We start from the raw sequence: 12,249 nt of genomic DNA, 5'->3' as shown, positions 1-12,249 counted from the left end.
AAGCCAACCAAATGTTTACCACAACGAAATCTTTTATAAAAATTATTTTCTAGTATCGAATAAGTCTAAAATTCGTCATATGAAATAGATGAATAAAATAGAATATACCGAAAACCAGTACAAAATACCAACACAGCCCAACAAATCCGGTGTCACTAGTCAAGAGCCTCTAAATACAACTCAAAACTGACTGAATAATATATCATAAGTCTTGAATAACAGAATACTAAAATAGGAAGGAGGAAAGTAGGGCTGCGAACATTGTGCAGCTACCTTGCAGTTACCGGTAAAGCTCTGAGAGTGCTGAAAGATCTCACTCTAATGTTCGGGCACCTGGATCTACACACAAGGTGCAAGGAGTAACGCGAGTATGCCAACTTAGTAAGTAACTAAAGTAAATAAAGTCTCAGTGCAGTGACAAGCATTTAAAATCACATAAGAAGTCTCAACAGAAATATCAAGTCAAATTCTGCAATTTAATAGCCATTTATCTCATAAAACTCTAGTTTCGGCTCAAAATCCTTTGAAAACATTTATTCGAAATTTTTCAAAAGAGGCTTAGTATAAAAGAAGAGTGAAACATAAAAATGTCACAAACAAGCCCCTCGGGCAAGGTATCACTCATAAGTATAGCCCGTCGGGCAAGCCTCTCAGTCACTCGTGACTCAGCTCTCGTCACATAGTACTCACACTTAGCACTCCGGCTCAATAAATATATCATAGTCATAATAATGATAATAATCGTTGCGGCGAGCAGCCCGTTCCATAATTTGTAGCCAACTACGCTCACTGGGGTGTACAGAATTCCGAGGGGCTCATACAACCCAATCGTCATATCGTTGCGGCGTGCAGCCCGATCCAATATACTGCGGCGTGCAGCCTGATCCATAATAGATATATATTCCTCACCATTAGGTCCTAAACCTTTCTTAGTCATTAACCTCACGGCCACTCGGGCGTATCAATAAAAGTCAGGGAACTCAGCCCAAACAATTTTTTCATATTTTAAAAAATAGAGTGATGAAATCGGTTTTAAACAAATAACATGTAAAACATAATTGAGGATATGCTTTCAAATCGAACAGAGTGAGGAAAAGTAATAAAAATACCCCTAAGGGTCTAAACAGGTCGGCACAAAGCCCAAAGATGGCGTACAACCCAACATATAGTATCAATCTCTAAAATACGGGATATCATAAGATTTCAAATCAAATACACGACTTAATAGTCGCTACGGGACGAACCAAGTCACAATCCCTACCGGTGCATGCCACACGCTCGTCACCTAGCATGCGTGTTACCTCATTTATTAAAACAATACGAAATACCGGGGTTTCATACCCTCAAGTTCAGATTTACAATGGTTACTTACCTCAAAACGGATGAAACACTACTCCGTAACACCATTACCTCTCGACTCGGCCTCAACTCATGTTGAATCTACCCAAAATCAGAATATGCTAAGGGAACGAAGCCCATCCGAAAATAATCCAATGACACCAAGGAATCCGAAATTGGCCAAACCCGACACCCGGGCCCACCTTTCGAAATCCGATAAAATTTACATCAATAAAATCCTTATCATCCCACGAGGCTATACATACCAAAAATACCAAAATCCGACCAAAAATGACCCCTTAAATCCCTAGATTAAGGTCTCCAATTTCCAAGCCCTAAGCCTCCAATTTTTTTACTACTAATTTTCATATATTTCAAGTTTAATCCGTCAAAAACCATCATAGAAACAAGTTTAGGGTCCAAAAATCTTACCTCTACGAAACCCTCTTGAATTCTCTCTTCAAATGGCTCTCCCAAGCACAGACCCGCATGAAAATGGTGAAAAACTACTCAAAAAAATCGCGACGGGCCAAATTTATATGTTCTACCTTAGCTAAACCACTTCTACAATCGAAATCTCGCACCTGCGGTCCCAGGTGCGCATATACAGAATTCACTTAACCGTTCAAGGACCGCACCTGCGATCAAAATCGCTCAATTGCGCTATCGCAGGTGCGCTCAAACATCCGCATCTGCGGTTCCAGCTCCTCTCGCCCACTTCCGCATCTGCGGTCCCTAAGCCGCGGTGCGGTTATGACAGGAGCTTCAGCAACTTCAGCTGCAAATTTCCAACTCTAAACCTCTCGTCAACCATCCGAAATCACCCCGAGGCCCCTAGGACCTCAACCAAAAGTACGAACAAGTCATATACCACCATCCAAACTTATACCAATCTTCGAAACACCTAAAACAACATCGAAACAAGAAATCAACCACGAATTCAAGCCTAAGAACTCCAAAACATCCGAATTCCGCTTTCAATCAAAAAGTCCATTATATCTCGTCCAAATGACCTGAAATTTTGCACACACATCCCATATGACACAGCAGACCTATTGCAACTCCCAGAATTCCATTCCGACCCCTATATCAAAATCTCCGCTACCAACCGAAAAACACCAAAATTTCAATTTCGCCAATTCAATCCTAAATCTTCCACGGACCACCAAAATACATTCCGATCATACTCTTAAGTCTCAAATCACCTCACGAAGCTATCCGAATCATAAAACCCAAATTCTGAGATCGATTACTCAAAAGTCAATTTCGTGTTGACTTTTCCAACTGAATGTCCAACTTAAAAGACTAAGTGTCTCAAACCTCTCCAAAACCATTCCGAACTCGGACCAACCCACTCGATACCATACAATACGACTGAACAAGACATAAAGAAGCATAAATAGGAAAAACGGAGCAGTAATTCATGAATCGACCGTCCGGATCATTACATCAATCAACTTGAATTTTATTGTCATTAAATTGCTACTTTTTTTTGATAAATTAAATCATAAAAGTTACTAATCTACGTTTTAATCAAAATATTACCTCATTTGTCTAAGTATCACAAAAAGTCACTAAGATAAAATCAAATGAACATACTATATGCTACTTAAACAAAGTTAATGACTTTGTGATATAAATAAAATATTTAGTAACTTGTTGTATTTTTTTTCTTCCTTTAAGAATTCCTCGCCTTATTTTTGAATAATTCGAATTTATAACCTATTGGTCGGAAGTGAAAGGTTCTCGCCACTCAAGCAACCCACTTGAAGGGTGCTCCCCACTTGATGTGATCATTTGTCAAAATTGAGTGAATTTTATTCTTAGGCAGCCTTATTCTTATACCAAAAATGTTTTATTTAATTTTCTGTGGTATCTAGGTAGTTGAGTGATTATTATATCATAATTAATTACTCCAAGGCATCATCACATCAATTTATCAATTAGTCAAATAAACTATTCTCTTTGGTACATGACTTCTTAGCATTTGATACACCCCTTAAAAAAAAATACTAACTCCTAAAAAAAATATCTTTTGACTAAATTATCTTTAATTTAAATTAGTATATTTTTAACTTGACATATTAAAATTTATAAATATGAAAGTTTGAAAAAAGGTAATTTCTTCGTAATTATGTAGAAGTCACTTATTTTGGATAAAATAAAAGGTAAAAAAGTCACTTGTTATGGAAGGAAGTAGGGTTGTGCATAATTTGATAAATACCTAATTACCGTATCGAAATAAAAAAATTTGGTATTTGGTATTCGATATTTTGGTATTCGGTAGAGTATATGATTTAAGTTTTAAAAAATATTGGTATTAGGTATGACATTTGGTATTTTAAAATAAATTATTGAAATGCCCATACCATACCGAAATATATATTATATTATACAATACATATATTATTAATTATAACATAAATATAAAATCTAAAATTTTACTTTACTTTATTCTCTAAGTTCATCAATTAACTCAATGCAAGTAATAAAATATTTTTAATGATCAAAGTTTTTTTTATGTATAGTTTTCTCTCTCTAAGTTGATATTTGCTAGTTTTGGACAAAACTTATGTCGACGTATGTTTTTAGTTTTGTACTTTTAAGTACTTTAATTCATAATATTACATTCTATGATTCTATGCACTAGTTAGTATTATAATCGAATAGATCGAAGTTACCTAACCAAAAAGTTCGAAATAAAAAAGAGAAAAATCGAATCATACAGAATTTAATATATTGATCTTGTATTTTAAAAGATCGAATACCAAAAATACCGAATCAAAATGTGTAAATACGGTACCGCATATAGTAATATAGTGTAATTTGAAGTAAGTTTTTATATTACTGACTCTCGTGACAGGCTCAGAACCGTCAATCATCAAAGAACGTTTAAAGTTGATCTTTGACGCAATGACAGAAGCCGTCAGAAATTTAACATTGTTTCTTCTCCAACCATTTCTTGTCATTGCGTTTAAAGTCCGCTGCTACAATCATTTTACTTAGACAAATGAATTCTGTAAATTACTTTTTAATAATTATCCTCCCAAATTATTCACCATGTTGATCAAATCACCTATCCAGTGCCTAAAGATTTTATTTGGTTGAAAGTTGAAACTTCTGATATTATGTTGCAAAGTATTTTTTTGGATAGTGACGAAGCTAAATTTTTTTTCAAGGGTGTCCAAATTTGAACGAAGTGAAAAAAAATTCCGACAAAAGATGTTCAATATATTTTATGTACCTCTAAAACGTAATATTTTATCTATTCTACAGTGTAATTTTTCGACAAAGGGTGATCAATGACCAATTGACTTCGCCACTGTTTTTGGATGATGAGGTTGTTTTTGGATTTGTAATTCACTTGAAAAAAGTTGAAGTTTTATGAATAGAAGAAAATAGTTTTACCCAAAAATCAATTTTTGTAACTTGAAATTATTTCTATAAAAAGTTTTCAAAACTGATTAAATTCTATGAACAAATAATGTTTTCAAATTTTTTTGGAAAAACTTTTAAAAACAAAAATCTACGTCCAAAAGGAAGCTAAGAAGTAAGAAAGAACAACTTAAAAAGGAAATTTCACCAAAGCTAACACTAATTTAGCACTTATCCGTTTCAATTTATGTGAATTATTTTCCTTTTAGTGGATGCCAAGAAGAATGATCACTTTCCGTATTTCGAAACTCATGCAACGATTTATAAATACACGAATTATATGTGCCTTATTTTCCACTAGTTTAAAAGTTTTTTCTTTTTTTTTAAATCTCCGTGTCAGTCAAATAGATTCGCAAAATTGAAACGAAGGGAGTATAATATATGATTAATAATAGTATGTAAAAATAAATTAATCTTCCATCTCGTATCTTCACTTTGTTTCAAACCAAAAAGGTTAATTAGTGGTAATACAGCGTTTGATTCTCCTACCACTTTGGCAAAGTGCAAACAGTAGTAAATACTTATACTTCAAATAGCCTAAGCCTATTCTAAAATTCGTACAAACCAAAGAAAGCTAACAGTGTAAACATGTCTGCTGCTTCCTTTCTCCTTCTCTTCCAAATTTTCATCTTTTTTCCTTTCACCATTAATGCATACTCTGATCTTGAAACCCTTTTAAAACTCAAAGAATCCATTGTTGGTATTTCAAGTTCTGGTCTCAATGACTGGAAAAATATCACAACAAATTCCTCAACTTCCACTTTTGTTCATTATTGTTCTTTCTCTGGTATTACATGTAATAATGATTTACGTGTTATATCTTTGAACATTTCTAATGTTCCTTTGTTTGGTACAATTCCACCTGAAATTGGTCTTTTAGACAAACTTGAAAATCTTATTATGTTTGGAGATAACTTAACTGGTACACTCCCTTTAGAAATATCCAAACTTTCTTCTATTAAATACGTTAATCTTTCAAATAACAGTTTTTCTGGTCCTTTTCCTAGAGAAATCTTGTTGGGGTTAATAGAACTTGAATCATTTGATATTTATAATAATAATTTTACTGGTGAGCTTCCTACTGAGTTTGTGAAACTTAAAAAGCTAAAGACTTTACATCTTGGAGGAAATTATTTTCATGGTGAAATACCAGAAGCTTATTCTTATATTGAAAGTTTACTATGGTTAGGTTTACAGGGTAATTCACTTACTGGAAAAATACCAAAGAGTTTGGCTTTGCTTCCAAATCTTGAAGAACTTAGGTTGGGTTATTTTAATAGTTATGAAGGTGGAATTCCAACTGAGTTTGGCTCTATTAGTACACTTAAGCTTCTTGATCTTGCTAATTGTAATCTTGATGGTGAAATTCCTCCTAGTCTTGGAAATTTGAAGAAGTTGCATTCTCTGTTCCTACATGCCAACCGTCTTACAGGTATTGGTTTGAAAACAACATTTTTTTACTTAAATTATTGCTGTTTATGTCAAAAACATAGAGTCTTGAGCTCGTTAAGTTTAAATCCTGAGTTCAGTCTCCAAACTCTGTGGTTTGGAGTGATTAATGTCAGTTGACCTTTCAATTAACCAACTCACCATTTTTTCACTTAATAGTACTATAAATTATATGTGAAAAGACTCATAAAAATAGTGTAAATACTAAGGTTTGAGCTCATACTTTTAATAAACATAGAATTTTGAGCTCGTTAAGTTTAAATTCTGAGTTCGTCGTCTCTGAAGTCTCTGGTTTGGAGACGGAGCTTAATGTCAATTGACCTGTCAATTAACCAACTCACCATTTTATCACTTTATCGCACTATAAATTATATGTGAAAAAACTCAATAAATATTGTGTAAATACTAAGTTTTGAGCTCATACTTCCTATAAACATAGAATCTTGAGCTCTTTAAATTTAAATTCTGAATTCATTTCTGAACTATATGGTTTGGAGAGCTTAATGTCAATTGGCCTGTCCATTAACCAACTCACTTTTTTTTTCACTTAATAGTATCATAGATGATATGTGAATTGACTTGACAAATATTGTAGTATATTTTAGGTTATGAGCTATTACTTTCAATAAGCTTAGAATCTTGAACTCGTTAAATTTAAATCTTGGATTCGTCTCTTCCTTGCAGGTCACATACCATCTGAACTCTCTGGTTTAAAGAGCTTGATGTCTCTAGACCTGTCCATTAACCAACTCACTGGAGAAATACCAGAGAGTTTCGTGAAGTTGCAGAATTTGACATTGATAAACTTTTTCAAGAACAACTTGCACGGTCCGATTCCCCCGTTTATTGGAGATCTTCCAAATCTTGAAGTGTTGCAGATTTGGGGCAACAATTTTACCCTGGAATTGCCCGAAAATCTTGGCCGTAATGGGAGGTTATTGAAACTGGATGTTACTGGCAATCATTTTACTGGAAGAATACCTCCTGATTTGTGTAAAAGTGGAAAGTTGAAGACTTTAATTCTAATGGAAAATTATTTCTTTGGTCCAATTCCTGAACAACTTGGTGAGTGCACATCGTTGACTCGAATTCGTGTTAGGAAGAATTACCTAAATGGTACTATTCCAGCTGGTTTTTTCAAGTTTCCTCTAATGGATATGCTTGAACTTGATAACAACTATTTCACGGGGCAGTTACCAACGGAGATCAACGCGAATAATCTCTCGAGTCTTGTGCTTTCTAACAACTGGATTACTGGAAATATTCCTCCATCTATTGGGAACTTGAAGAACTTAGTGACTTTGTCACTTGATAAGAACAGATTATCTGGTGAAATTCCTCAAGAAATTGCGAGTTTAAAGAAACTTGTGACCATCAACTTGAGTGGCAACAATTTAACAGGTGAAATCCCGAGTTCCATTGCTCTCTGCTCAGAACTAACATTAATTGACTTGAGCAGAAACCAATTGGCTGGTGAAGTTCCAAAAGAGATCACCAAATTAGACAGCTTGAACGTGCTCAACCTGTCGCGAAACCAACTGAATGGTGCCATTCCTGGAGATATTGGAGTGATGAGTGGTTTAACAGTTTTGGATCTTTCTTACAATGATCTTTCTGGGCGGAGACCGACCAACGGACAGTTAAAATTCTTCAGTGACAAGTCTTTTGTAGGAAATCCTAAACTCTGTTCGCCCCGTGCTACATTTTGTCCCTCAGCTTCAAACTCAGCTCAAAACTCCCACAAAAGCCATTCTGGGAAATTTACCACTACACAATTGGTGGTTATAATAATCATTTTAGTCACTGTTGCATTGCTGTTGGCGGTTACGTGGGTGTTCGTCAAGAAGGAAAAGTTCAAAAATTCAAAGATTTGGAAGCTAACAGCATTCCAGAAACTTGATTTCAGAGCTGAGGATGTTTTGGAGTGTTTAAAAGAAGAGAACATAATTGGAAAAGGTGGAGCTGGGGTAGTGTATCGAGGGTCAATGCCAAATGGCATCGACGTTGCAATAAAGAAACTTGTAGGCAGAGGAACCGGACACCACGATCATGGTTTCTCAGCTGAAATCCAAACACTAGGCAGAATCAAGCACAGGTACATCGTACGATTACTAGGATATGTCTCGAACAAGGATACAAACGTGCTGTTGTACGAGTACATGTCGAATGGTAGCTTAGGGGACATGTTACATGGTGCAAAAGGGGCACATTTGAGGTGGGAGACGAGGTATCGTATTGCTGTTGAAGCTGCAAAGGGATTGTGTTATTTGCACCATGATTGTTCGCCTTCAATTATTCATAGGGATGTTAAGTCGAATAATATTCTGCTGGATTCTGATTATGAAGCTCATGTTGCTGATTTTGGCTTAGCCAAATTCTTGCAAGATGCTGGTGCATCTGAATGCATGTCTTCTATTGCTGGCTCATATGGTTACATTGCACCAGGTAAATAACCACCCTTTGTTTTCTGTTATTTTTCTAGTATTATTTTAGAAAAAAATGAAATTTTGGTTGTAAATAAAGATCCAATTGGAAAAACATCAACTTAAGTTGTTTCATATTTGAGACTTGGACTTGGATCTTCTAGTCTATCCACTTAATAATTTACCAAATTTTTTTATTAGGATTTAAATTATATATACTAGCAAATCAACAGTTCTTTACGACATTAGTATAGTTTCACATGTTATAACAGATTACTTACCGTAATTTGCATGATATCAAACTGTGTTTTGCTACGAATATTACGTGAAATTTGTTTCAAATAGCTTCATAGTGTAAAAACTATTTTCTTTGTCGGTCTCATAAGTTCAATTTTTTTTATGAGTTTAGGTTCTGTACACTAATAATATAAGAAATATTTACACAATTTATAATGTCATTACTAGTGATTTTAGTTATAAAAATCACTCCAATTAGTAACCTTTAAAAATACTACTACTAACTATCTTGCTATAATAATGCCCTTTTATGTAACATTGAGAAGTCCTTTTTTATTGGTCAATGTTTTGCTATTCATAAAAATAGCAAGGTTTAGTCCTAGACACTTCACACACTAAGACCAAGAACAGTAAAAATTTTGGAATTTACTGAATTGTGGGGTTAAAGGGGGTGGAGGGAGTAAAGCTATATATAGTACCAGGACAAAATCTATTTAAAACTTTGTCCAAACATTAAATTCAGTCATTAATGTAGTTCTGAGCTAAATTTTGTTTGGATGTGAAAAACAGAGTACGCATACACGTTGAAAGTTGACCAAAAAAGCGATGTGTACAGTTTTGGAGTTGTACTGTTGGAATTGATCACAGGTCACAAACCAGTTGGTGAATTTGGGGACGGTGTAGATATAGTGAGATGGGTTAATAAAACAATATCAGAATTATCTCAGCCGTCCGATGCAGCTTCAGTTTTAGCAGTTGTTGACTCAAGGCTACACAGTTATCCTATTGGGAGTGTAATAAACTTGTTCAAGATTGCTATGATGTGTGTTGAAGAGGAAAGTTGTGCTAGGCCTACTATGAGAGAAGTTGTTCATTTGCTTACTAATCCACCTCAATCTACTACTACTGCTGCTACTACTACTCTCCTCGCCCTTTGAAATTAACGTCTAGCGCGGATCAAGTGTCTGGTTGAAAACACGTAAAGTTAAAGGACCGGGAAGACAAAGTCGTGCAAGTATAGATGTTTATTTGAATATTAGGTGTTTTTTTTTTGCCATTTTATTTTGCTTGTTTTTGTGTTGTAGTATGCAAGTTGTATAAAAGGGGCAAGAAGTAAAAAAGAAAAATGAAAAAAGAAACTCCTTTTAATTTCTGTCTATGGGTTTGAGGAGGTTATGAAACTGTTTCCACGGGAAAAATAAATAATTACAACATTGCATTATCAGTGGCTACTTGCTATATTAATAACATGTCCTATGTTTTATGCTTTGTGTCATTCATGGCCTAATTGAAATTTAGACATCATGCGATGCATGTACGAAAATATGATTTTTGGCGGAAGTAATTGAACCAATTGCCAAACCTCTATGGTTCGTTTGGTATGCAGATTAAATTATTTTGTTATTGTAGTTTATAATCCCGGGAGTAATTTATTTCACCTAGGAGGTGAGATAAAATAATACCAAGTTTAATTGGATAAGGAGGTATAAGATGGGATGTCTAGGATTAAGTCAGTGATAAATTTATACCGTCAATCAAACTCAACATACATTTAGTACTACACTTTATTTCACCTTATCCCGCGTACCAAACAATCCCTACGAGTATATGAATTCCGGTGATCTCACACCATTCACAACGTTAGGGTCAGGTTGGTTGGTATATAAGGAGAATTAATTACTAGCTGAAAAAAAAGGACATAAAATCTTGTGGTATAATTTGAATATCTAAAAAATATTTATTCTTTCTCCAAATTAATTGCCTTAGAATCTTTGCTAAGGCATATGTCGGAAACAACATATGCTTGTATCAGATTTGTTAAGTTGTATGCAATATAGGGCTGTCAAATTTAGTCAATACCCAAATGACCTGTCCAACCCGCTCAAGATTGGGTTGGTTATTGACCCCGTCCATTTATTGAACTCAATCGATGTTGATCTAACCCATCTCAACCTAAAAATACCTTAGAAATATTTTTTTTGTTTAATATGTTATATATAACCATAACAAAGGGGAAAATATCTTATTTAGTAATTATACAATTCATAAGATAACAACACATATTAAGTAAAGCTTGATAAGAGTTGGACGGGTTGGGCTATGACCCAAAGTTTAGCCCAATCTTAACCCAACTCATTTTAGCTCAAAATGACCCGCCCAATTACTGCCTCAACCCATTTTGACCCGCCTAAAACCGGTCTAACCTACCCATTTGATACCCTAATGCAATTTCCTGATATTTGCAGCATATTTCCTGATCCTTATTGCATCTCGATTTCGAATATTGCTATCAAGGCACCACACAATAATCTCTCCCTCTTTATACAACGCGTATTATAGAGCCCCACCCAATATTCCAAGTACTTAACTGTCTCCGTCGTTCATCTCTTCGGGCAATTGCAAACCCCAAAAACACTTTTTGACACTATCATAAAAAATGATCTGTGCTTCCAAGTCAATCCAACAGAACACTCCATTGATGACTCCAACTGATGTGATATTCGTCCAACTAAATTGGAATACTTGGAGAGGTACATCTAGCGTGAGATTGTTACACTAGAACGAAAACCAAACCAAATTTTGTAACGAACTATAGTAAATGAGATCACATCTTTTTCAGGGTCATCTACCTTGCAAAGAAATCCAACAGCTACGCGGTCTATGCAGCTGGTTTTAGTTACAGGAACTGCAACATGTTGCCTCGTTAAAGGATTATAAACATAATAAACTCTCTCATACCATAAATCCTCAGCGACAAGAATGAAACCATTAGATGATGCAATAATGTAGACTCCCCTGCCAAGAAATTTGACCGATTCATCTAAAATACCATCAATCACTTCCGAAGATTTCTCCAATGAGAAGAAAAAGCTAATATCTGAACATTTAGAAAGCTCTCTATCTTGACAAAAGAAACCTATCATTTGAGACGGCTTCCATCGTCGTTGAGAACGACAACTATAAACCAAAGATGGATCAGCAATGTACTTCCTCCACTGCTTACATACAGATTCAAACCTTGCCAAAGATTTAGAAGGCAAACAATGTAATATTTCAATTATGATATCCTCGGACAACCGACGTACATGTTTATCAGACGATCTGCATAGACGTTTCATGCTAACACTTGTGTGATCTTAGACCCCTGAAACTACAACAAGAAGCAGTTTCAACTTTGTTAAGTACTTCAAATTTCATTATTAGTGGCGAAGTTAGGAATTTCCTTAAAAGAAGTGAAAATAGTTCCCCATAAAGGTTATTCAGTATATGTTTTATACCTCTAAAACCTAATATTTTACCTATTTATGCAGTATAATTTCTGACGAAGGATGATCAATTGACCACTCTTCAAGACATGTAGCTTAGG

At 34.8% G+C, this 12,249-nt stretch overlaps 2 protein-coding genes across 2 annotated transcripts; one reads left to right on the top strand and one right to left on the bottom strand.

Moving 5' to 3' along the window:
• Positions 1-5,322: 5,322 nt before the first annotated feature.
• LOC104217772 (receptor protein kinase CLAVATA1) lies at positions 5,323-10,107 on the top strand. Its single transcript, XM_009768091.2, has 3 exons — positions 5,323-6,205; positions 6,907-8,667; positions 9,453-10,107. Exons 1-3 carry the CDS (start codon positions 5,362-5,364, stop codon positions 9,818-9,820), a joined length of 2,973 nt encoding a protein of 990 aa, XP_009766393.1. The 5' UTR covers positions 5,323-5,361; the 3' UTR covers positions 9,821-10,107.
• Positions 10,108-11,419: 1,312 nt separating this feature from the next.
• Positions 11,420-12,001, bottom strand: LOC104217773 (F-box protein At5g49610-like). The gene has a single exon (XM_009768092.1). It carries the CDS (start codon positions 11,999-12,001, stop codon positions 11,420-11,422), a length of 582 nt encoding a protein of 193 aa, XP_009766394.1.
• Between the last annotated feature and the right edge of the window lie 248 nt (positions 12,002-12,249).

The sequence above is a fragment of the Nicotiana sylvestris genome, chromosome 4 (assembly GCF_000393655.2).
Source record: "Nicotiana sylvestris chromosome 4, ASM39365v2, whole genome shotgun sequence".
NCBI classification, from domain to species: Eukaryota; Viridiplantae; Streptophyta; class Magnoliopsida; order Solanales; family Solanaceae; genus Nicotiana; species Nicotiana sylvestris.
Note: the sequence above shows the minus strand (reverse complement) of the source record. Positions and strands in the feature narration are given on the sequence as shown.

What these genes read in the sequence shown, in the direction of transcription:
- LOC104217772 (XM_009768091.2), top strand. Translation starts at nt 5,362, where the DNA reads ATGTCTGCTGCTTCCTTTCTCCTTCTCTTCCAAATTTTCATCTTTTTT. An exon ending in ACATGCCAACCGTCTTACAG is followed by an intron (nt 6,206 to 6,906) that starts GTATTGGTTTGA and finishes TCTTCCTTGCAG; the next exon opens with GTCACATACCATCTGAACTC. An exon ending in ATATGGTTACATTGCACCAG is followed by an intron (nt 8,668 to 9,452) that starts GTAAATAACCAC and finishes TGTGAAAAACAG; the next exon opens with AGTACGCATACACGTTGAAA.
- LOC104217773 (XM_009768092.1), bottom strand. Translation starts at nt 12,001, where the DNA reads ATGAAACGTCTATGCAGATCGTCTGATAAACATGTACGTCGGTTGTCC.